The 26219-nt window shown below is 32.7% G+C and overlaps 4 protein-coding genes across 4 annotated transcripts; 2 read left to right on the top strand and 2 right to left on the bottom strand.

Moving 5' to 3' along the window:
* The first annotated feature begins 3340 nt into the window (after positions 1 to 3340).
* Positions 3341 to 5231, top strand: LOC122602211 (probable WRKY transcription factor 40). The gene is made up of 4 exons (XM_043774925.1): positions 3341 to 3429; positions 3819 to 4115; positions 4215 to 4331; positions 4928 to 5231. Exons 1-4 carry the CDS (start codon positions 3364 to 3366, stop codon positions 5168 to 5170), a joined length of 723 nt encoding a protein of 240 aa, XP_043630860.1. The 5' UTR covers positions 3341 to 3363; the 3' UTR covers positions 5171 to 5231.
* A 4901-nt stretch (positions 5232 to 10132) lies between these two features.
* LOC122600292 (uncharacterized protein At1g32220, chloroplastic) lies at positions 10133 to 14253 on the bottom strand. The gene is made up of 10 exons (XM_043772995.1): positions 14125 to 14253; positions 13379 to 13508; positions 12832 to 12920; positions 12486 to 12541; positions 12030 to 12085; positions 11715 to 11808; positions 11481 to 11560; positions 11247 to 11289; positions 11007 to 11098; positions 10133 to 10651 (listed from the first exon to the last, which is right to left on the bottom strand). The coding sequence occupies exons 1-10, from the start codon at positions 14169 to 14171 to the stop codon at positions 10472 to 10474; spliced, it is 867 nt and encodes a 288-aa protein (XP_043628930.1). The 5' UTR covers positions 14172 to 14253; the 3' UTR covers positions 10133 to 10471.
* Positions 14254 to 16390: 2137 nt separating this feature from the next.
* On the bottom strand, positions 16391 to 18208 carry LOC122601713 (microtubule-associated protein RP/EB family member 1-like). Its single transcript, XM_043774454.1, has one exon. It carries the CDS (start codon positions 18206 to 18208, stop codon positions 16391 to 16393), a length of 1818 nt encoding a protein of 605 aa, XP_043630389.1.
* A 1796-nt stretch (positions 18209 to 20004) lies between these two features.
* LOC122599113 (huntingtin-interacting protein K) lies at positions 20005 to 20748 on the top strand. The gene is made up of 3 exons (XM_043771574.1): positions 20005 to 20273; positions 20367 to 20433; positions 20527 to 20748. Exons 1-3 carry the CDS (start codon positions 20065 to 20067, stop codon positions 20608 to 20610), a joined length of 360 nt encoding a protein of 119 aa, XP_043627509.1. The 5' UTR covers positions 20005 to 20064; the 3' UTR covers positions 20611 to 20748.
* The last annotated feature ends 5471 nt before the right edge of the window (positions 20749 to 26219 follow it).

Genomic DNA, 26219 nt, shown 5'->3' with positions numbered 1-26219 from the left:
TAAAAACTATATGGGTCGTATACGCATTTATATTCAAATTGATTTGTCAGATTTTGTTCTCTAGCTTGTACGTGTTTCTACTTTCTAAGGTACGCGTTTATGAGCATATATGGAAACTACGTACGGGGTATGGGAATCAGTTGTACGTAATACGTATTGATGTATTATTGTGGCTATATATATATATTTTTTAAGTCCAAGATCACAATCATATAAATTGTGGATATGTTTGCTTCAAATCTTATCAAGAATAACTAATAAAAGAAATGAACAAATATATAATGTTAATCAAAGTAATACTAAAGCTAAACAAAATGCTATATAAAGAAAAGTCAAAATCAAAGAAAAACCATATAATAAATGTTTAAAAAATATAAAAGAAAGAAAACAGAAGTAACAAAATGTCATTTAAAAATCTAAAAAAAGGGCAAAAAGTTAAATAAAAGGGGTTAACAAAGTTCATTTTTTGGCTCCTTGGATAATTTTCTCATAAAACAATCATTGCATGAACAAAACCCATCATTAGCTAGATATAATTTATAAAGGGTCTTATTGTTGTCGGCTTATTACATTTTACATATGGAAAATGATAAATTCTCTTAAAAATTCTTTTAAAACATTAAGAAGATGATATGTGGTATTCATTAATTTTCTTTTCTAATCTTGCCCCTCCCTCTCGGATTTTTTCACATATCATCATCTTATGATTAGGATAATTATTAGGATATTTAGTTAAGAGGATTAATCATTTTCCTTTACATATATCAACCTATAAATCAACCTAAAATCTTTATCACATGTCAAGTTAATCCACTCATCCTCTCTCCTAATTTTATCCTTTGATTATGACAAGTATGATTGTTATATTGTTAGGTTGACTATTAGATTGATTTGTATAAATTGATATTTACAAAACTAAGAAGTTAGTATTTGTAAATTTCCAAACCAAATAAATGTCAAGGTTTTTAGGGACAAGTAGTATGATCATTTGGTACAATGTTAATTTAGTTGTTAGTTAGGACTTCAGGAATAAATTAAGATGTAATATAGTAAATGTCATCTATGATGTCATTTCATGATGATATATTTATGATGTCATATACCTATGGTTTACTTTTCTTCTGGTAGGAATCAGACAGATAATGAATTGCTTTTCGACTTGAATTTTCTCCTCGAAATATTAGATTACAAAAACTTTGGATATATAACTTCTATAATTGACGTTTGCCCTTTTTCTATAGAAAAGACTACCAAAAAGGTAGTGTGCATTTGGTCATCCCACTACTACAAAAATCAGATTTAGCCTCTTAAAATCGATATTTTCCACAAATTTCTAACAATTAAGTTGATGTCCAAAAAATATTTTCTGCAAAAAATGTCATCTTGACAATAAAAAGTATTTAAGCACATAAAAAGTATTTAAGCACTATATGCTTAAAAGTTTTCACAATTTCTAGCGACTACAGTTCATATAAAATATGGGGTAGTTTTCTCACGGATAAACCATGGAAACTTTCCAACAAACGAATCGTGAGAAACCTTCCCAAAGATGATTTCGTAACCATTTTCTCACGAAATGAGAAGAGTTCCTATGAAAATTCTAAGTCGCGATCCTATGTTTACCCAATTTTTAACTCTTTCTATACATAAATACAAATTTGGTATAACATGTCTAAATATTGTTCAAAGATGACAACATCGAAAAATCTTCTACAATTAATACTGTCACAATGTTTACAAATAAACAAACCATGATTAGGGGTGAGACATGAAAATCACTATATTGCGGGTGTAATTAGTTTTAAAAAGTAACTTAGTTACACATTTTATGGGGTCAAATACGAAAAATACCTCGAAATTCGCATTGCAAAGTTGGGGTAAGACAACCCCTTAAACCCCATATAGTGGCTCTGCCACTTACTAGGGTTAATACATTATTTGTCTAGTTATTTTTAAGATTTTATGTTCTTTTGCATGTCAAGAAATAATAAGATGAAATGACATGTTTAAGGTTAACAATCGACGTCTCATATGCCCGGTGTGTTCTTATGTCTTTACAATTGAAATCTAACATAAGTTTACTATGCCAAATACTTTGTTTTAGGATTTAGTTTCTTAATGGAATATATACATATCAGTACTAGTTTAGTTGTGGTGTAAATTCATATCATACCGAGTTTTATCATAAAAAGGTCAATGTGCCTTAGTCCTAATAAATAAGATAATAAACAATGCGGATCATTGTTAAGTTAACCCTTGACATTACTATGAAATGTTATAGCAATGTTGAGAGATCCAATTGATATTTTATATCTTTTGTTTTCCAAAATAAATATTATTAAAAAATATCTTCTTAAAATAAGGGTTTTCACACCAGCCTTCTTGTTGGGTTTGCACATAAAACTATAAATTAATGTTGTTAAGGATAACTGCATGTTTAGATATACATGTAACTCTAGTCTAATATCTATGCATCCAATTTAGAATGCATGTCTTGTTCAATTCTCGGATACTTTTAAGGTTCTGTACTTCTTCGATCTGTTAGCACTTTCCATGACATGGCAACGTGTAGATAAATATTACTCTGTCCTTTACATATTAAATATTCATTTATAACTTATTACAAGTAAATATTTTTCTTTTAATTTTAAACATAAATATTTTTATTTGTTTTATATAATAGTTAACTAAAATTATATTAATTACACGTATATTTAAAGTTAAATTCTTCCATATATTTTATATGAAGTGTCATATAATACAACAATTTTACAGTTAAAGATGAAAGTAGAAGATTTGAGAAATCAAAATTGAACATTCAATATGAGACGGATTGAGTAGTACATTAAGATTAGAGCTACGATTTCAATAAGTACTCTATTTCTTTTACATCAATAAGCTACATTATTCGCTGTTACCACCACAAATCGCCGCCGCCACTACTACAACTAACACAACCATCCATCCGCGTCACCGCATCATACGGGTACTCTTCTAGTATATATTAACGAAGCAAGTTGCTTGATAGGGAGATCAAAACCGACCTAAAAAAAGTCATGTTAATTTATTTTTAAAAATGATTATTCAATATTAAAATTGTGTTTATTATCTTTTAGCCCCTACCTATGAACACATTGCACATATATAGCACATACGTATACGCACAAACTACTCGTTTTCTATCAATAAATTAATAGTCTCTTCTTTCTTGCAAATTTCCATGCACACATCCAAAGAGAAAAAAGAATGACTTAAAAGAAGACTTGACTTGTCATCCATATTACTTATAAAAACTTGAATCCTCCTTGGGTTTTTTGAATTCATTCCCTTGACTTTCAAACGACTTCATTTTGGTTAATAACAATGGTAGAGACTTCTAATGGCATTGATCTTAACGTCACACCCTTCCACAAAAATGATGATACCAATGTAAGCATATATCCAAAATACACTCAAAATTATATACTCGTACTTCTTATGTGGTTATATTTACAGGGTGATATAGGTGGATATCCAAGCTAAAAGATATATACTGAGTACAGGGTCCCTTCTTTCAATTCATTTTATTATACTTATGTTCATATATGATATATATGTTGTAATTAAGAGTCCGGTTTTCAATTTACTAATTAATTTTATTCACAACTTCTTTGAATATGTGCTCAAATATGTATTAGAAATCGTGAATTAACGCAAAAAATTGGTGAATTGATCAAGTTTTTAAGTTTATATTTAGCTTCTTACTAGATCTTGGTTAGTAGATATGTTATGTTTATGGTGGTAGAGTATCTTATTGTGTATGTACATATTATGATCAGAAGATTAGTGATGGTTTGGAAGGAGAGCTAAGCCAAATGAATTTGGAGAACAAGAAGCTAAGGGAGATGCTTAAAGTTGTTTTGGAAAGCAACAATTTCCTCCAAAAGCATGCTAACAAACTAATGCAAGATCAACATTTATCGGTATGCAATCAAGATAAAAGAAAATTCGTCGAGTCTGATGACTGCAACACTAGTGGAAGCATGGATCAATTTCATCATCTAGGATCAATGAAACGTACAAACAACGGCATTAGAAAACTTTATAGACAGGCGGATCCATCTGATAAAAGCATGGTACATAGCTAGTAATTACGAATTTACTTATATATATATATCTTGAAACCAACTACAATTATTATGTTGAATATTATGCTTATGTTGTATTTGTTATAGGTAGTAAAAGATGGATATCAATGGAGAAAGTATGGGCAAAAAGTTACAAGAGACAACCCTTCTCCTAGAGCGTATTACAAATGCTCTTTTGCTCCATCCTGCACAGTTAAAAAGAAGGTTGTCCATTTTTTTTTATTGAATGATGACTTTTATATAAACAGGAAACATTATCAAAAGAAAATTTGAACTACAAGCAAGAGCTTAATTTCATTCCATTGCAAACAAATTAGAGGGGGATCGTCATTCGTAACCTTATCACTTCCTTTAAATTAATGACGACTTTTAAATAAACACAAATTAAACATTACTACTAGAAAATTAAACTACAACCGGCCAAGAGTATTCCTTCATCATTTGTTGCCACGTCAACACATGCATCTCTAACTTTCTTCATCACTTTAAATTTTTTTTTTTTTTTAATATGTAGACATATATATACACACATCCACATGCATAAATAAAGGGCAATTAATTAACTAATGCTCCCATTGACATTACTCTTAATTAGCATCGACGATTTTGGCCTTTGACAGTTATAAAAATAATGTCATTAAAATGAAAATCTTTACGATGATTCCAATAGTAGTATGTTTTAGCTAGCTCCAATTCCTTAAAGATCTAGCGTACGTGTATTAGACCATAAAGATGGATTAATTGTAAAAAGACCAACAAATTAGGTAAATGTGCTAATGTATAGTGGGCTTCATTTTCAGGTACAAAGAAGTGTGGATGATGCCCATATCCTAGTCGTGACTTACGAAGGTGAGCATAACCACGAAAGCGTGGAGAATGAACATCTGAATCTAATAAGTAACACAAGGTGTAACTTACCAATTATGGAGGTGGGGAAATATGATGATGCCCTTGTTGAAAAAATGGCTAATTCCTTAAGAAAAAACCCAGATTTCATTCAAGAGCTAGCAGAAGCCATTTCCTCCAAGATTTTGGAATTTTGATTTGTTTTAAGCATGTCAATTTCCAAATAATTGTGCATACATATGATGATCATATATGTTAATGGATAGATATATAAATGGTTCTAGCTAGCTAGCTAGCTAATACCAATTATAGTTAGTTAACATAACCTAATGATGTTACATATATAGCCTTGGGATCAACTGATCTACACATAACTTTATAGAAGAATTGCACGTCTCGTAAAAATTTTCTTGAGCAGTTATTCGATATCAGATGGGACACCTCATCACCATACAATTGTGAACCCCTTCACGTACGTACTTTAAACTACAAGATGTATGTAGACCATGAGTTGTGATTGAAAGAAAAACCCTTAAGACGTGTCACTCTGGAGAGTTGAACCCGTGACCTAATCAGCTATTACAATGAGATTTATGATGCTCATTTCAAAGTGAGACACTGAGATGACCTGTAAATCAAACCAGAAGTTAAACAAACTTAATATTAAATAATGCTAGGTTATAAATAACAAAAACAAAGCAATGCTAGGATAGGATGACAAATAATATTGCGTACATATCCACTGATAAGCAAAAAAGCAATGTTAGGTTGACAAATAATATTAAATAATTAAATGACGACCTTTGTAAATCAAGTGTCAACAATGTAAAGATGGCAAAAGGCTAGGATTAAAGAGTGAGTGAAATACTAGAAACTTATCGCAAGATGTGCGAAGAGAATTAGTTTAAAATGGTCTACTAGCTAGAATATTGGTAAAAAAATCGTTTATAATTTATAGAAAAAATGTATCATGTTGTTAATTTGTCGTAATAACTTTTGGTTAGAGGTTTTTGGATCTTTTGTTTTCTCAAAATTTGAGTCTAAATTTTGTGTATGGTAAAATTTTGAAGGATTTCTTCATAAAAATTTATCTGTTAAAATGCGGATCCAGTTAAAATATATGGTATATACCGTTATAGAATGAGTTAGCTTTCATTCAAAACACCCGTTTAGAAAGGGTTTAAGTGCCATGTGAACACAAACTTTTAAAATGCCAAGTTATGTATGACTAGTTCCGACAGCTAGTTCCGACAGCTTATAGTCGTAATCACATCATCATCATTAGTTGTACCTAACAATTTTATTATGACATCAATATTATTCTCTGTTATGACATCAATATTATTCATGGATATGATGCATGCATGGATGGGTACGTGAACTCCAATCTTAGTAGTAATAATAATAATAATAAGAAGTTTAAAACTAATAGGATTAGTTTACAACTTTTAAATATAAAAAATATTCACTCTTTATATAGTTTATGCCATCATTGATTTATACATTTATTTTTTCCGTTAAAAAAAAAAACATTTTAACCTTCTATTTTTTCTTGTAATGGCAAACTTAATGTTTTTCGGCAAGACACCGAAGATGAAAAGTAATAAAAATTACAACAATGAAGACGGGCTCATACCCATAAATGTCAAAGAATAGACACCTTTTGAGAACGAATGGAAATCCAAAAAAAAAAGGTCGTTACAATCGAATGAAAGATCTCACTGATAGAAACCAAGTCCCCCTTAAAGACGAGATGATTCTCTTGTTTCTAAAATGACCACCACCAAACAAACGAAATTGCTTCAATAATGTATGTTTTTGTATCTTCTTTGGTAACCGGACTGATGAATCCACTAGACCAACTACCACGTTAGGACCAAGGTTAGGAAATTCATGACTCGGGATCGGATCGGCAAGTGGGGGAGTCACGAGTTTTTAAAAACTCGGATCGGAATCGGGGAGAACTCGGATCAGGTTTTTATATAGAAAGTTTATATTTTTTAAAATTATATGGAATAAACTTCAAACTTAAAACATAATTGTTTAAAAACTTTAATATAATTCTTCAAAGTTCAAGCTTCATTCATTAGAATCATAAAGTTAAACCAATTTAGCATTTTCTTTACAAAAAAAAAAAAAAAAAAACCTTTGACCAAAGTTGACCCGATCCGGCCGATTCTTGACCGATCCACCCGATTTTTGACCGATCTAGACGAGTTTGACCGAGTTTTACAAGCGACCAAGTCGTTGACCGAGTTTTGATCCGATTCCAACCAACTCGACCCATTTAACCCCCGATTTCAATTCCGATCCCGAATTCCCGACCGAGTTTTACAACACTGGTTAGGACTATCACATGGAATTTCCACCCAAAGCCAGTTATTTTTAATCAGCAAGCTAGTGGAGTTTAGTATACACACTGCATCTCGCGAATAAATGATCATAATTAAGCTTTTGCACCAGTTAAGCAAAAAGGGCACATAATATATAGATTGTATTTTGAGGCCGCGTTTACTAAGATTGAGGTAATCAGTCTTTCATTAGGCACCAAATGAAGATATTAACTTTCTTAGGCACTAACGAATTCCAAATTGTGATATTATGAAAGGTCGGGAGAATAGACCTATCGATTAAGCATCGTAGATTCTTTACAAAAAAAAATAGGATTACTACTTACTAGAAATTTTTTATCCACTTCAAGCGCATATAGCTGTGAGACCGCGATCCACAAACTGATGCATGGGACTCACCCTTTACTTGGGAAATCTAGAGGCAAGCAATGAACCTTCTAACCGAATATCCTTCCAGAAGTGAACTTTATAATCATTTTCGAGTACTCGTAAAGAAAGAACAGATTCTAGTAAGGACCTTCTATATATTTAAAGTTGGGAAAATGATTTATGATGTAAACATCATCTTTGTTGGATGATGTTGCTCTCACAAACTCACTTAAATCATTTTCTACACATGTCAAAAAGCCCACCATGATTTTAATGGTTTGTGAGAGCAACACCATCCAACCAAAATAATGTTAACATCATCTAAGTTATCCCCTTTAAAGTTTTACTAAATACTACTTAATTTATATATATAACGATATAATTTATTGTAGCTTTCAACTCGAGAGAAAAAAACAATATTATTAATTTAATTATTTATTTCAATTTTTTTTTTAAAATTAGCATGTTATTATTAGATCTTTTTATTTAAAAAATATAAAAATTAATTCATACTTTAAGAAAAATTAGATCAGAACAAGTCTAAACCTGGTTTGTCCGGGTTAAATTTTTCTTTTTTTCTGTCTTAAATGAACTCACTTCTAATAATATTTAACAGCTATTTAATTTGAACTTTACGAATAAATTATGTGAAAAATGTGATAATGTTAAGGCAAGAAATAATAATAATGATGGATAATAATAAGTTTCATACAAAGTCTGCCCCTTTTTAGGTGCGTAGTCGACTTCGATCATTAATAATCAACGTACTCCTTATCATACATGACACATCATAAGGACCAAACGACCAAAAGTCATCCATTATATCTTATTAATATTCAGGATTAGTATACACGTCTCGTCTCTTTACGTAGGGGCGTAGGGCTGTTCTCGAATAATTTATTAAGTCAGTTCAACGATATATAATAAATGAACACAAACTACAATTCTAATCCCTTTAATTAAACGAATATACGAAAACATATATCTCATTCATTTCTTTATGTTTCTCTATGTTCAATAAGTTACGTTTACATCTTTACATTCACATATACGAGCATGGTACTCGCGCAATGCGACGCGCGACAGTGGTGGGAAGGAAGTCTAGTGGTGTTGGCGATGGTACTATTGGTGATGGTGGCAATGTCAAGGTGTAAGTTGATGTAATTGTGATAGTGAAAATTTTTAGAAGATAAAGACTTGAAGTATTAATTATTAAAATAAAGGTTTAGAATGTAAGTTATAATTAATTAAGGGCAAAAAATAAAAAGTCAAAGATAATTCCGGTAATTCAAAGGTAGAATTACCTAAAATAAAAAGGGTCATTTCCTTTATAAGGGAGTAAAGATAAAAATATGTATTTGTTTTTATCTTACTCGGACTTATATACGAAATTATAAACTGACTTATAAATTATTATAGTAAAGTTATAGCTTTTAAGGAATAACATAAATAAAACCAACTTTGATGTATAAATTTAAGGGATAAGTATCTTGAAATGTAACAAACTTTGGATGAATGTCTATAGTAGGAAATAACTAAAGTTGTGTGTATTATATGTAAACAACTTTAAAAAATATTTATTGTATGTAAGAAAACATGGCAACCATATATAGGTGCCACTTGTCTGATTTTAATTGGTTAAACACATTTTCTTACATACAATAAACATTATTTTCGAGTTGTTTACATACAATACACATAACTTTAGTTATTTCCTACTATAGACATTCGTTTAAAGTTTGTTATATTCCAAAATACTTATCCCTAAATTTAAATATTGTATGATCATGTATTTTATTTATGTTTGTTTCGCTGTGTTTGTTTACTGTTTTAAAAACAGGAAAACATTAGGAGTACAAAAATCTATACTTTTTTATGTCCATGTCATTTGTTAATTTAAACCTGAAAGTGCTTAAGACTCAACAAACAAACACAAGCACAAAATCCTATTCATTCAAGTGTTTATTTTTGGTTAAAAACTTACAACTTAGTTGTACAAACAACATGACTAACCCCATTAGTGTTCGATTGTTCATTTGTAGCATTTTTTACTCTTAAATATCATGCTTCTAAATATAATAATGGACTATTATATTCCACATACTACAAAGTACAAACTCCACTAATCTGTCTCGGTTGATAAAAAAGCTAAAGCAGGAAGTTGATAATGATATTGACTTGACTAAACTAGATTCATAAGTGCCTTCCAAAAAAAAAAACTAGATTCGTACTCGTTAGTGCATCTTGATTTAACGTAAGTATAAATGATCATCTTTGACCATAATCATAATCATAATCATAATAATAATAGTAATAATAATAGTGACACCAGAAAAGGGCAATCGCGAAAGTTTATTGCATGATTATATCTGACATACAGCTTAACGAGTGAAGTCCTCGTAATCTATTTGAGTTAGCAGATAATGTAGGATTGAAAAGTGAGCCGCTGAAAGTTTCTCCTTCAATATATATAAACATATTAGAACACCAGAAATCCCACATTTAATAAGCTGAAAGCAGAAAAGAAAACTTATCATGTAACTCCAAGCAACTAAGTTTTTTTATACCCGAGAGACCGGCACTACACCAAACTGATGCCCGTCTCTTTTATTCACCTAAAGAAACCTCCATCAAGTAACACAAAAATTAGTGCCACCCGTAAAAGCAATACTGATTTCTCTATCAATGACTCAACGTCTAAACAGATCCTTGGTAAATTAATTTCCATGTGCTCAAGTCTCCTCTCACTATATATAATTCTATTTCATGCGACATGCCTTAAAAGGCCTTCTGCTGGCTGTAACGCCTTAATCCATATACATCAACTATGCCAGGAGGAAAAACTGGATCAATAGCACCCCTGACGGCAACTTTAGCAACAGCTTTAACATCAACTGGAGGAGTCAACAATGGACCAATGATAGGGACCTGATTCAATGGTTTTGCATATTGCATAACCTGCAAGTTCAAAAAGAAGATTATATTAAACAGTTTTGTTTGTGATCAATTCTTAGCACAGGAGAAGCATCTTTAGTTCTTTACAAAAACTTGAGGTGAAAATTTTCTGACTCATTTAGTTATCATGGGTCAATTCACTTCTTTAATCATACTTATTTGAAAGCAAAATTGTCATTAAAAGTTCTCATATATGAAAACACTAGTCTAGGATCAGCCAAACACAAACAAATAGTCACCCACCTAACTAGACCCGCCCCAGCCATCTGACCCGCCCATTTTGTCACCTGTAACTAAGGCCTTCATATATGAATGAGGGAAAAGAAAAAGCTATTAAGGCTAATCGATATATATGTACCATCTCTAATGGAGAACCGATAACACCAAGAGGTAATTTCATGCTGCCAACTCGACGAGTTCCATAAATGAAACCAGGCCTCAAAATCACGTCTGAAAAATTTTTTACAAGTTATTTTCAAAATCCAACACTGGTTAAAAGAGCAGGAGATAACGACAGTAACCATGTTGTTTAAACATTTACTTGGATGAATATCTATATCCAGATAAAACAATAATAAAGGGGGGATGAACTACTCACGTCCATATGGAAACTTTGTCAGCAGCGCTGATTCAGTAGCCCTCTGCATTATTCAATATGTAGGTGATTAAGGATAACCAAAAGGATAATATATTTCCCAGAACAGCTTTCGCATAGGCCAATATAATGCATCAAGTTAAATTTTAATGACAATTTGGCTTTACTTTAAATGTTATTCAGAATTTAATAAATTATAAATGAAAATATTAATGCTAGTACACGGTTGATACGTACCTTTCCCTCATAATATCCCTGTAGCAAGTAATTAACAACACCAAAGTCAGAAGCAGATATGTAGACAAATCTTTTAATCCCTGTAGACAATAAACAATAGAAGATTAAAACTAAATAAATGAACAGTCAAAATGCAAATATTGTATCAAATTTATTTGTATCCCCCGAACATTTATCATTTACTACATACAGAGATCAAAGAATCAGAAAAAGTGGAAAGTATTCAGATTATACCTTTTTCGGCAGCAGCTTCAACGGCATTGATGTTTGCAGTACCATTGATCTTGAACATTTGGGAATTGGAACCAAAACCACCAACACAAGAAATCTAAAAGATTCCAGCCACAGATTAAATCGATGGTACTAGTATACAACAAACATGTACTAATGATACCTATCAGCTATCTAACAGACAGGATGTTTTCTTCTATGAACTTAAAGCAATTATAATCTAAAGCACACTGACATTTCTTTAACTTTCTTCTTTATTGAGCTATAAAAAATTAGAATTTGTGAAAAAAAGTTTAGGAAGAAGAGCGAAATGCATACAACAGAAGTGACACCATTAAGTGCTTCCTTCCATGAATCACCAGACAGCAAGTCCCCTACCATCACACCAAGTAAAAAGACAAGCCACTTAGTAAGATCAAAATATGAATAGCAACTTCACAATTAGCTTTAAAAGCATTGATATTAGCAAAAAGCGAGAGTTTGGTTCATCACAAGCACTATACTAATAACATTTCCAATCTCAACTCGTTTGGCAATTTGGCCAACAATCATTGTAGTGCCTAAGAAAAACAGGATCCAACCATGTCTTCTGCACAGTTATCAGTTACACCTAACTGTTACAAAATCATTTAACAGTTGTAGTGTACCATTGATATAAATGTTTTCAACTTTATTTTCCCTTTACACTCAAACACATTCAGTTACACCTAAATAAGTGTTCTCACTTCTCTTACAAGTCTCAGATCAGATGAATATAGAAGTTGCATATAATACCTTGATGCCAACTCACTTTGTTAGCCCATGAGTCTTGGATTGATGACTTGCCAGATCTGCAGTAAAATTTAGCAAGACACATGGACAAATCAGCAGTGTATCATCCTATCAGATGAAGATATATGTTTTATAAGCTATCTTGAGCAGAAACAGTTCCCAATAGATTAACATGTTATGTTTCTAGTTTATCTCATAATCTGAAAAATCAATAGATCTACAAAACTTACAACAAGTACAACGTAGGGGCTAAAGGCATAACAAACTGTAAGTATCTGAATCTCATAAAAAATGGGTCAACTCTAAGTAATTCTTTTTAAGTTATTAAAAAATAAAGGACTAAGTATACCTGCTAAGACTTGCAACCGACAAACCACGATCCAATGCTTCTTTGCATATGTGCGAGCCAACAAACCCATTTCCACCCAGCACAAGTAACTGTTTCCATCAAAAGTTATAATTACATAGAGATGTACACACAAATATACTACATATACATATCTATGCATATATTAGCAAGAGTATATCATCCATGCTTGATACACCTAAGATACACTCCCACAAGTAAATAACAGATCGAATACCTCATTAAGATTATAATATCTCCCAAAAACAAAGCAAACATTTACAATTTAGACTGTTTCAAAAAGCAGTATTTTCGTTTTCGCAAAGTTTCATCCAGATTCTACTTACTTTCCCTGTACTACAACTTTACAAGATACCCATAAAAATGATTCTGGTTTTCAAAACGCATGCACGTGGAAGGAAAACTTAGCTAATGGCCAAACTAAATATATGCAAATCGGAACTGATTTGGGACAGCAGGGTTACAAGTCGAACCTAAAAGAAACCAACGTAGCACACATATACGCACATGAAAACCGTGGAAAATATACCTTCTCTGTAAGAGGAGGTGCAGTGTTGACTGTTTCAGCTTCCTCGACTTTAAGCGGTTCAACAATCTTATTCGACTCTGTTGACAAATACCTTCCTTTCCCAACCGAGCCGCCCAATGTAGCATTATTCCTTCAATTTTACACACAAACACTCAAATTAAGAAAAACGATTATCTCATAAAACTCCCGTTGTTCCCTTCCCGTCTAGGGCTGCCAACAAGCCAAATTTGACTAAACTCGATCTCTGCTCTCGTCGAGCATTCAAAATGTACGCTTAAATCAATGTATCTCGTTAAATGTATTGATCGACAATATCAACTCACATCAAATTATACGAATCACTTTACCGTATTTAAGTTACAAAGTACGACTACAACTACTACTACATTCAGGGCACTTCATTTTTCGAGAATATCGTTATACGTAATTGCGTAAAAGACTTCAAAATGTTTTAACTTTTTTTTTTTTTAATTAACTATCTGTATATACAATGAGCTAAAATATATAATCTACTGTTATACAATCATTTTATATGACTTCACAATTAAATAGAATATATTAAAAAAAAAATATTACAATAATAACATCAATTCCATGATCCACTTTTATATAAGGCTGGAAAAGCTCGATAAAAAAAAAATTGAACCTAATAAGAGTAAATTACTATTACTATTGGGGTTAAAAATAATGGGTTTGCTTTAGGGCAAATGAAATATAATAATGAGAGTGAGAATTTACAAACTTACAGTAAAAATCTGGAAGGGAATAATCTTGAATGGATTAAACGAGACATAATTATTATTTGATCTTATGATTATTTTTATTTTAGTTTTATTTTTGGAGGGTTAAATCTGAGAAAATTTGGGGGGAATGGAGTTGTGCGAGGGGGAAGAATGAAGGAAACGAATTGGGGGTATGTGGCATGCTTAAGAGATTGACACGTGTGTTGTACACGTGGATTAATTTCGGCCTTTACTCTATATTAGTTACTGTAGTTAAGTAGAAATGTAAGAAAAATATATATACTACTCGAAGCAGCGAGTGAAAAGTGTATCGAGGTTCGAACATGATGGTTTTTAATCGTGGCGAACCAAACACAAACTCAAGTTTTATTGTTACTAAATAGTAAATATACAGGACGGTTTTTCCGGTTGAGCCCTTCACTAGTCCGGTTCAATGTTTAATCCAGTTTTGAAAACAACGTGTACCCAAATGTTTAATTTTTGGGCTATTTTTTAGTTTACCAACTAAACTAGCCCAATGGGCCTTTAATATATATATATATATATAGGGAAAAGGGAATATAAAGCTTAGGTGTGGAACCCCTCACATACTAATATTTTATTATTTTTTGTTTAATGAATAAATGCATGAGCCCCATGATTTTTATAGATTAAAAAAACAATATGTAAGTGTTCCACACCTAAGCTTAGATACCCGACAACCTTATATTCTCATCCCCCATATATATATATATATATTACAACCCTAGAGACAACCCTATCTTAACTCTAGAGCCCCCATTATTCCGAGAAGCAACAGTGCCATTCTCTTTCAACAAAATATACCAGCATGAAATCAGGTCAGTTTTTTTTTTTTAATATGTGATAACAATGAATGTTGTTGTTACCAAATGATGATGATTTTTGTTATCAAATGCTTTGGAAAGAAGAGATCTGTGTATATATGTTTGGTGTCAACAAACTCATTCATGTTTACGGTCATAGAATATTCTGTAAATTCACTAAAATTTGTTTGGATATATGTACACACTATACACCCCACATCTTTGTGTCATAGAGAAACGGGTTGCGGCCTGGGTTTTGGCTCATGATGACCCCAATATACGTGTTCATGAATTACAAACATAGACAACCGACCATAAACAGCAACACTTTCTATGATAGTCAAAGTCCCAAAATAAAATCTTATTTCTTTGTGTGTTACTCTGTAGAATGTTGTGACACGCAGGAAAACGAGTGATTGGTTTGTCTAGTTTCGATTAATTTCACAAATTGAGCTAATAATTTGTCGGCATGGTTTATTTTAAAACTTTTATAATTATATAAATCGGTCAAATATTTAAACTTCATGAGTCACACAAACTTAATTAATAAACTTAACTATATTGAGAATTCAAAAAATAAATTAATAAGACATTATTAATCTGCCAAAACATCATTTCCGACGACTAGATTTATTACACCAACACATTGTCATCTCGTGTTTAGAAAGTTGCACTTGTTTTAATACATAAAATGTTTTATCCTGTTTTAACAGTTTTTCCTTATCAGTTTACATATTAGTTAACATGGATATTTTTTTTACATAATATTATTTTCTATATTGAATGAAGAATTTTCATGTCAAAATATTTGATTTCATGATTTTACCTTCATGTATTACATGAACCTTGTCATGCATTTTTATACATTATTTTTTTTTTAAAGGTGTGGATTTAAATGTCTTTTTCATGTCTCGAACTCAAAACCTGCAGCATATAAAGCTGGTGCTTAACAATTGAGCTATGATAGGAAGTACTTTTATACATTACTTTTAGATAACATATCACTTCCATATTTTCATACTATATATTTTTGGTAATCATACATATCAAGTTATTAACCATATCATATATCAAAACGAACTTAAATACATTCCTATAACTTATACAAGTTAATAGCATACACTCACATCTCCATCATAGATACAATTGCCCTTAGTCTTAGATCTAAGTGCATCATGATGATAAGATAAGACTAAATGGGATTATAAGTTCATGAATTCGAATATTACAAAATAATTTTCCCCATAAATATTGAGTTTCGGCTTGAATGGTTGACTTGTTGTTATAATATGATTGGATGATACCACAAGTGACAAGATGATACTCTGATGGCTATTTAGTAATCCAAATTAACTATTAAAAAAATTAAAACAGAATAAGTAATAAATACAATTTATGTTATGAAACACATTGTCATGGTACGTATGTAGTAACAAAACAATCAATTAATCAGACTCCAAAGAAATTACAGTTTCAAAAGCACCAACTAATGCACTCACTTTATTTTTCCTTTTTTCACGTAACTTACTCACTGTTTCTTCTATCACATTATTATAAGCTGTATTATCTTTCTTCTCCAAACCCACCCCAACTTGACTCTTCGATGCCACCACGCTGACCGCCGTTTTCGGTGTCGTTTCTCCGCCATTATCTGCTACCTTTCCACCATTTTCTTCGCCCACTTGTTTTTTCTTTTCTTCTAATGTCACGTTCTCCTCTTCTTTCACTTTTTCACTTTCTTGTATTACCTTTTTCTTTTCCACTGTTGTTTCTTCTTTCCTTTTTGGTTCTGGAGGTTTTTCTTGGGCTACTTTAGGTTCCATAAACCGACTAGCTATAAGAGCAATCTTGGGCTTTTGTTTCGGCTCGGGTATTGGGTTTGGTTCGGGCTCTAATTTTCGTTCTGGATCCAATATAGGTTGTGGCTTATGATGTTTCATGTCGGCCTCAGGTTTTTGTTCTTGTTTATGCTCCACTTCGGGGGTTGGCTTTAACTCCGACTCTGATATTAGCTCTGGCTTATTCTTCATTTCGGGATTCGTCTCTAATTCTGCCTCCAAATTTGACTCTGCTTCTGGCTCTGGGTTTATATCCGCTTCTGGATTTGCGTTTAACTCTGGCTCCGGCTTATGCTGGGGTTTTGGGTCGGATTGTTGCTCCAATATTGGCTCAGGCCTGTGTTCCTCCTTGGGGTTTGGCTCCAATACAGGCTCTATTTCTTGCTCTGATATGGGTTCAGGGTCATTTTCCATTTCATGTTCTGACTCTAATTCATGCTCAACTACTTGCTCATGTATATCCTCTACTTCGGGTTTCAACTCCGATTCTTGCTCAATTTTTGGCTCGGGCTTATCCTCTGCCTCAGATTTCAGCTCTGATTCTAACTCCTCTTCTTGCTCTTGATTATTCTCAAGTTCAGTCTTTTGCTCTATTTCATTTTCCGATTCTAGTTCTGATTGATATTGAAGATTCTCGTTTTCGTGTTCATCAACATTTTCAATAGTTGGAGAACCGACTTCTGATCCATTTCGTGATAGTGGAACATCATGATCTTTATCTAGAGCCATAGGGGATTGCTCAGAATGTGCAGTTTCTCCACCATCTTCAACTTCACTATCATCTCCGTGTTGTATCTTTTCATTGTCTTGCTCTTGAACCGCCATATCATCTGCTGGATCATCTTTCTGTTTTGGACTATCAACTTGACTTGACTTTGATTTTGGAGCAAGCTTTGTGGGTTGCCTAGCTAGCTTCTTAGTAATTCCAATACTAGTAGTCGTCGGACTTTTCTTATTTATTGACTTAGGAAGAGGGGGAGATTTCACACTATCTTTTGATTTGGCTAATTGGGTTGTTTTTATCGATAACGATGATGATGATGGTTTTATGTTTCTTTCTTTTATATTTGGAGTAGAACCGCGTATTCTATCTTTAGTACTCGGAGAAGGGCTACGGAGTCTTTCTTTAGTACTTGGGGATGGGCTACGTAGTCTATCTTTAGTACTAGGAGAAGGACTCCGTACCTTGTTAGCTGCAGGGGTCCGAGACGGAAATGATTGTTGTTTTTTGACGGTTTGTACAGAGGAGTCAGGTGATCGGACCTTTTTAGTATCAGTTGAGGCTAATGAGGTTGTTTTCTTTGTAGAGAGAGCACTTGCGGTTTTCTTTGGTTGCACGTTTGTTGTTGTTGAAGTTGCAGGTTTACGCGTTGGTACCGAAGAAGATGTTACTTTCTTCTCCTTTGTGACTGATTTTGACGCCATTTTGTTAATGAATATTACAAAACTACCTGGAGCCTTTACTTCGGAAAAAATCTGCATTTTTCAATCAAAGATTTAAAATATGACATACATGATAAAATCATATATCCTGTTTAACACATAATAGTCTTGTAAGGATATATTAAAATAATAAAATAATTTGCATGAATAATGTTCAACATGATTATACAAAACAAAGAAATTGAGCAAGACATATATATATGTAATAGAGAGGTATGATACCTTTGTTAAATAAATGAACTTAACAAATTTAAGGTTGAATTAAAAACCATTGTTGCAATGTATGTGAGGAAATAACAGGCAAAAGGAAAAAAGTTTGAATTCTTTGTATGGAAAGCTTGTGATGGTCCAAAAAAATTGGCATGATTTGTGGGACACCAATATTAAGAGAAGTTAGTATTTACTTTATATGGAAATATGTTGATCATTCCTAAGTCAAAATTAGTAAATTAAGAATTATCACATCTTAATAATAACGATATATGATTTGAGATGACCAATTTTGATGATAATAATTGAAGCTGATATTAGTAGGCATTAGAGATAAACCTCACAAATAACACATACAAATGGTGGTTAACCGTTTTTGTCTAAGTTTTGAGTCATAAGCAGTGGAAACATATCATCAAACTTTCAGGCTAGAGTACCCTTTGAATTTTGGTGTTGTTTTTTCCATTTTTAGTTTTTGATGAACAACCCTAGTCGGAACCCAAACTCCCAATCCTGAGAACCTAAACCATGTTTTAGTTTCTTCTTTTTGAAGGGATAAAAGTTGCAACCCATATCATCTTTATCCCAGCTTCTACTGAACTTTCATATTTGTGCGGACTTTGTAAGGTATACAAATGTGAATTGAATATGGATCCGTAGTGTTCCTTGGTAGAAATTGTTAGACATCCATCCATGAACTTAACCTAGCTATGATGTATTGGCAATATGTCATGTCTATATATCATGTTAGTATATAACAATATAACTTGTAGTAGCTACCATCATACCTTTTGCCTAGCTAAAAGCAAGGTGTTTAAAAAGTTCACATTAATTAGGTGGTTGTAGGTTCAAGCCCGAATCTCAAGTTCCAACTGGGATACGGTAGTAAAAGGTGTTTGACTCTCCTGTTCATTAAAGTTGATTTTTAAGTAACTTTACTGTTATTCGAAGATAACCATACTCAATCCACATGAAATAATAAAACATTAGTTTAAGAAGTTCAAGAACACAAAAAAGCATATAAGAAGACAAATGTAGAAGCTATATCTTGTGATCCATGTGTGACGATATGACGTGACTTATTAGACATGAGTTATATGCAGTCAGAGGCGTTACCAGGAAAAAATTCCAAATGAGGCAAACTTAGAAAACTTATGAAAAATAAATCTAAAAGGGGCAAAATGTCAAAAACTTATATAATTTTTTTAAAAATCTATGAAAAATTTAAAAATACATGACAAAATTTAAATTTGGAGGGGGCATTGGACCCCCTTGCCCCCCTTTAGTACCGTCCCAGTATGCAGTATCCACTCTAAGTACGAAGACGTTACATGAGACCAGAAGGATATGAGTTACCACCCATTTATTTATTTTTCTTTTGATACACATTGATCGTATACTGCAACTCTGCTAAAACACAGAAAAAAAAGGGGGGGATGTTTTAAATAAATAAATAAAAAAGAAAAGGAAAAACAAAGAACTGTGAATGTTGGGCCAACAAAAGTGATAATGGGCCGTGGCAAATGGGTTGGGTTAAATAAAATCAAAAGTGAGCCAGCCAGAAAGGGGTTCGGAATATCTTTTAACTAAATTAGGGCAAAGAAAGAAAATAGATCGAGAAATAGAAGATGGAGGAGACTACGGTGGTGAAAGGAGAAGAAGAGATTGCTGTTAAAGAAGAAGACTACTCAAAAGATTTACAGCAACAAAGCAAAGCCCTCGACAAACTCACCGATCATCACCATGTCGACGATCAACTCGATTCCACCCGTGTTCAGGAGGCCATGGCTTCTATTTCTGCTTCCAAACAGGCTGATTTAGATGCTATGCGTTTAAGGTTTATATATATTATATATATTATTAGGATAAGAGGAGGATATTTACTTTACTGATTAATGTAATTACCTTCTTTTTTTTTTTTTAATTAAAGGGACAAAGAGTTGGCGGCTGTGAAAATTAATCCCGCTGAAGTCGACATCATTGCCAGTGAACTTGAGGTCTGATAAATAATCTATCATCTTTTGTTTCAAAATAATTATAAAAAAAAATAACCTTGTTTTTTACTTACAATTTGCTTTTGTTTTAATCAGTTGGATAAGAAGGTAGCTGAAAGAGCTTTACGCGAACACAAAGGCGACGCCGTCGCTGCCATCAGGCATTTGATTCAGAACTAATATCTGAACAAGTAGAAGTATACTCTGCTGCTATTACTATTCTGATCCAAATCAGACATTACTTTGTTTTAGTTAGTAGTATGTGGAAGCTTAATTGATTGTATTCAAACTACGACTCTGAATGATTTCTAGTTTTTACTTTGCCTGTTATAACTTATCAAAAATATTGTGAAACTCACTGCATTGCCAGTTCTTTCGGCGATTAATGTAGTTCAGACATTGCTGCCCCAAATCAAAGATGCCCTCTTGCTCTGCCTGCAAGTATATACACCTAATATTATACAAGGCTAGGCTGCAACTTTGTAATGTTTTTGTATCATCCTTCTCTTCTAAATTACATGCATCAAAATTTGATCCCGTATGAAAGAGCTTTAGTATCATGTTCCAGTAGAATGTGACATGTTCACCCAGTTGGTCTTTGCGCACATTCATTTTGATTTATGAGAGAAACTAGAAAAATATGATACTAGCTCTGCTACTTTGTCAAGAATGGTATAATAAATGGTTAAATGTATACCAATTTCAGTTACTGGATACATTATTCGTTTCTTTTTACACAACGGGTATGGTCTCGTCTTGTATCCTGTTTTCATCATGAAATGTAGCCGAATCGAGAGCCAGAGAAGAAGGGATGGATTATGATTAAACGTTATAAAGAAACCAGTACTCGTATATTAAATTGGGGATGGTGCAAATGTTTAAGAGTTTTCTACCAATCAACCATCTCACTAAAAAAACAACACTTCCATCAATAACAATAAAACGTTTAAGCAAACAACATAGATGGTACTTTAAACATCAACCGAATCGAGATCTTTAACGCACTTGCAGATTGTATACGTTGTTGAGGATCAAGTGCAAGATTTTTGAGAAACTGGCACTCCTTGGTGCACCAATGCTTGGTGGCTCGAGCTCTCTTTCTTCGATAAAGACATAGAAGAGCCGACATGCATTTAATCCTCAATACTTGGCGGCTTGAGCTCTTTCCATTAACAGGAAACCCCCCAGGCCAACTTTAGATAAACATTGTGTAATTATATTTGACACATATCATAGGAATTGAGACAACCGGCACATGTAGTGTTGTAAATTGCCCTTCTCAATGAGTACGTGCGATGCGTGATACCAATTTAAGGAGACAGACAACGAGACAAGTCGGCTCCATGTTACTTGGAAGAAAAAAAAACTTCAAATTTTTTTGTAAGACTAATTAATGACGAGTGAACTAATCTCCAACTAGTTGGTTTAAACCTTTCGATTATCGTGTTTGTGTTTGTTATTGAAAGATGAAATAATCTCCAATTAGAGCTTAATTTACAATCATAGTAGCTATGCCACTCTGAAATCATACTCAATTGAGCTTGAAAGGTTCAAACACATCAACAATGGAGGATGATAGGTGTCGAATGAGATCACAACCGTTTTAAGCCAAAATTCGCTTTAATAAATCACAGCCCATTTAATGACAAAAAGAAATATGTCTTCGATTATTGTCATATGATATCATGTATACTAATGATATATCAAAAGAAATAGTGCATAAGAAACATGCATGATTAACTATTAAATACGAGCATGGTACCTGCGCAATACGGCGGCAGTAGTGGGGAGGAAGGCGGTCTGCTTTATTAGGGATTTTGGGTAGTAATGTAAAAAAAAAAAACAAAAAAAAGTCCAAGGGCAAATAAGGTATTTCAAAGACAGAAATATTTAATAAGGGGATTTGTTTTATTTAACTATATTAAATATTAAATAAAGTAAACGAGACATAGACATTAAAAAAACAAATAGCCTATTATTTCGTAAGTGCAATGTATACGGATTTAGCTTGTGTGTTAAGTTCGTTAATGAAGAGTACTTTACGGGAAGAAAAACCCAAATTTAGTATTTTACTCATCATTCCACATGCTTAACTTCTAGAAATACTAGCAAACTTACATAATAGTATTGTTAATGGTCGATCATGATATATACATATGAGTCATCATCACATGTTTAGACTGAAGGATACACATTAATTAATTAAAATACTATATGATCCGTAAACAACCTGATGATGATGATGATGATGATGATGATGATGATGATGATGATGATGATGATGATGATGATGATGATGATGATGATGATGATGATGATGATGATGATGATGATGATGATGATGATGATGATGATGATGATGATGATGATGATGATGATGATGATGATGATGATGATGATGATGATGATGATGATGATGATGATGATGATGATGATGATGAGGCTGTTAAGCTTATTTAAATGGTTACAACTAATTAAGTTAAGCACAATATTGTTGTTTAGTTTGAGTACTTGCATGTCTTCTCCTTAACGGGCAATCATTTGAGTTGATGTCAAAATGTCATTAAATAGTTGATTCAACTATACCAATCAACGAAGAAACAGCTACCTAGCTTGCTACAACTAAAAACCATCAATTATTTATGTGGGGTTTTTCCTTAAATTGGTGCTACTAAGTCTGGACTCCATACAACTAAGTTGGGCCAACGTGTGATGACCTTTCCCTTTGAACCACCCTTGACAAATTTTGGGCTAAATTAACATAGACCAAAGATGAAATGTTGTATAAGGGGTAAAAATACAACCTGCATATCTATACTATATTATAAAAAGAATAGCCCAATGTTGAAAGTTACATGGGGAAAAATGTCTAAAATACCCTTAATGATATATTACACTATTAGTCCTTAATCTTTTAAATATCTCAATTAACTCTTTACATTAAAGACTTTTACATCAATTATCTATATCACTCGACGTCGCCTCTACCACCACAGTCGTCACCTACTAACACCGTCGCCGCCACGAATACCGCCGCATAGCACGGGTACCGTGCTAGTTTTCATCAAGTCACATTGGCATCTTTTGGCAAAGAATCCCCATGCCCCTTCACAAGAGCATTTTTGGCAAGTTGAAAATTTGCACCATGGAGTTGATCGTATCAAAAATTGGCAAGTAAATAGGTAGATTGGTATATGTTGGAGCTTGAGACTGAGAGATCTTAGGTTTAAATCCTAGTGTAAGCAAAATGTTCTCAGGAATGAAGACTGAAGTTTTCCCATTATCGGTTTCCTCTATAATTAGAATTGGATATATGAGGAGGCCGCTAAGCTCAAATTTACCGTTAAAAAAAAAAAAATTAACATACAAAGATTTATTTTTTTTTGTTTTATTTGTCACAACTTTTGACACCATTTGCCAACTACCTTCTTTGATTTGGTAAGTATTGACATATTTTGATCTTCACACATGTCAAAGTTTGAGTGGGTATATTTTTGCCAAAAATTGGTACTGACAACTATACCTTGACCCTAAGTATTGTGGGAATATGATAAATTTTGTAATAACATCTATTTATCTAGTCGTTAAAAAAAACCATCTCTAATTAAGTTTCATAAGACAAAATATAGATATGACATGTTTTACAACCCGAGTCTTCTTTTACTCAATGTACACCAATTAATGTATATTAAGTTCATCATATTTATCCTAATATACGTACTGGGTATCATTTCCTTGAATCCTTTTTCCATAATACTGTATGTGAATTATTTTTTTTTTCTAACAACAAACTAGGAGCAGTTCTACGCGGTAGTCAATTAGGTCCCCGAACCTACATTAGAATCGAGTTATTTAAGTAGTTTATGTGATATGTCTCTATAGGAAAACATATATATTAAGACCATGTATAAACAAAGTTAAATGTGTGTAATTGACTGGGAAAGGATTCCCTCAAGTTATCCAACTTGACCAGTTAAGTTGGGTAAATCTTGACCCTTGATTTAAAATCAAAGGTTGTGATTAAAAGATGATTATTTAATCTTAACCCTTGATTTTAAATCAAGGGTCAAAATTACTCTAACTTGACTCATAAGTTATTAGTAACTTGAGGGAATCCTTTCCGGTAATTGACTTCCATTTAACTTCATTGGAGCTACCAAATTTACTTTTAGGTCATGTAATTTAAATTTTTAATAAAGGAAAGACTATTTGCATTGGACCGATCAACATATTTATTTGATCAACTACAATATGTCAACGGCCGACGTCTTTTGCATCCTAATTCGACATGGAGCTTAACATCCTTCGTCGCATCTTTTCAAAATGACACGGATGATTTTTTTCGAAATTCGATTATTGTTTTAAAGTTCTAAAAAAAACTGTTCAATTATATTATAAAAAAAAATCCCAAGAAACTATATATATTGATTTTTCTTCTTGAAATAATACAACGACCTTTAATCTATACTATATTATAACAAGAGTAAGTACCCGTGTGTAGCGGCGGTGAGATGGTGGGGTTATAGCTAGGTCATAGAGTGTGATACGTCAAATGAGTTGATATGTCATAGAGTATGATAGTCAAATGCCTTAGTCGTACGGGCTCCGCCCTCATATTTAAAAATTCATCGAAAGTATATCGAATGATGAAAGAGTATGAAATTTTAAGAACACCCATATAATTTTTATAATTTATCGATGTACGGTTTTTGAGATAAAAGATTTTGAATGAATTAGAGGAATAAATGATTTATGGAGGATAGAATAAAAATGATTGCTTGGTATTTGAGGAGAGTGAAAGGGTAATATATTTATTTTAGATAAAATAGAATAGATAGTCGGCACATTTTGGGAAAGCAAATGTTGAAACTTCAAATGTTAGACAGGGAAAATTTGTTTTATAATATAATATAGATATACTATATTATCAAACATATAGTTTTTTTTTTCTAAATTTTAAATTTCAACATTTTATCAAAACGAAATTACATCAATAACCAATAATACTTGCTTGCGCCGCCACAAGCAATCGCCAATGCCACCACCTCCAATCTCCGCCACCACCACCGTCACTGGCCACGCGACACCACCACCCGCCACCGCCGCCGCCAATACATCGCCACCACCTCTGCCACCGCCGCTTCCCCACGCCACCATCATTACGCCGCATCGTGCAGATACTTTTCTAGTATACATTAATACACATTGTCTAAATATGTTTACATAAACTTAAACAAATTTCAACTAATTAGGAATCCTTTTCTCTACTTTAAAGCTAAAGATTCTTTAAAAAAAATAGAAATAAAAAGTATATTATTATTAGGCCCGTGCTTATAAAAGCGTCCTTGGGTAGTCCTTGGCTTCAAATACGACCGACACTGTAGGCACGGTGCATCCAAGAGTTTAGTCCTCCCCAAGAAGATGAAGGACGCACAAGAGTGGGACCAAAATGCAACAGAGAGAGAGAAAGAGAGAGGGAGAAAGTAAAAAAATGAGACCAAGATCTAAAAAAGCTTGCCTTTATAGACAGAGAGAGTCCTGAGGGAATCCTGCTGATGTGGCAGTCAAGAAGCTCTAGACTCTTCCCTTTACAAGGCGAGGCCTTAGTCAGAATAAAAAACCACACATTTGTCAGAAACGCATATGTTAGCAACATATTTATGTGTTGTAAGAACTTACTATATATAAATAAATATAGATAAAATAAATATAAATTGTAGTTCAATGCACATGGTCTTTTAAGCTTCCATCTTCACATGCATTCTGTCTTTGTTTATTCATTGACTGAT

Source organism: Erigeron canadensis, chromosome 5 (genome assembly GCF_010389155.1).
Source record: "Erigeron canadensis isolate Cc75 chromosome 5, C_canadensis_v1, whole genome shotgun sequence".
Lineage (NCBI taxonomy): Eukaryota > Viridiplantae > Streptophyta > Magnoliopsida > Asterales > Asteraceae > Erigeron > Erigeron canadensis.
Note: the sequence above shows the minus strand (reverse complement) of the source record. Positions and strands in the feature narration are given on the sequence as shown.

Excerpts from the sequence above, each read along its gene's own strand:
- LOC122601713 (XM_043774454.1), bottom strand. The coding sequence starts at position 18,208 with ATGGCGTCAAAATCAGTCACAAAGGAGAAGAAAGTAACATCTTCTTCG.
- LOC122600292 (XM_043772995.1), bottom strand. The coding sequence starts at position 14,171 with ATGTCTCGTTTAATCCATTCAAGATTATTCCCTTCCAGATTTTTACT. Across the intron at positions 12,921-13,378 it reads CACCTCCTCTTACAGAGAAG|TTACTTGTGCTGGGTGGAAA; the intron begins GTATATTTTCCA and ends TGATGGAAACAG. Across the intron at positions 12,542-12,831 it reads TCGGTTGCAAGTCTTAGCAG|ATCTGGCAAGTCATCAATCC; the intron begins GTATACTTAGTC and ends ATTTTACTGCAG.
- LOC122599113 (XM_043771574.1), top strand. The coding sequence starts at position 20,065 with ATGGAGGAGACTACGGTGGTGAAAGGAGAAGAAGAGATTGCTGTTAAA. Across the intron at positions 20,274-20,366 it reads TTAGATGCTATGCGTTTAAG|GGACAAAGAGTTGGCGGCTG; the intron begins GTTTATATATAT and ends TTTTAATTAAAG. Across the intron at positions 20,434-20,526 it reads TCATTGCCAGTGAACTTGAG|TTGGATAAGAAGGTAGCTGA; the intron begins GTCTGATAAATA and ends TGTTTTAATCAG.
- LOC122602211 (XM_043774925.1), top strand. The coding sequence starts at position 3,364 with ATGGTAGAGACTTCTAATGGCATTGATCTTAACGTCACACCCTTCCAC. Across the intron at positions 4,116-4,214 it reads ATCCATCTGATAAAAGCATG|GTAGTAAAAGATGGATATCA; the intron begins GTACATAGCTAG and ends TATTTGTTATAG. Across the intron at positions 4,332-4,927 it reads CCTGCACAGTTAAAAAGAAG|GTACAAAGAAGTGTGGATGA; the intron begins GTTGTCCATTTT and ends CTTCATTTTCAG.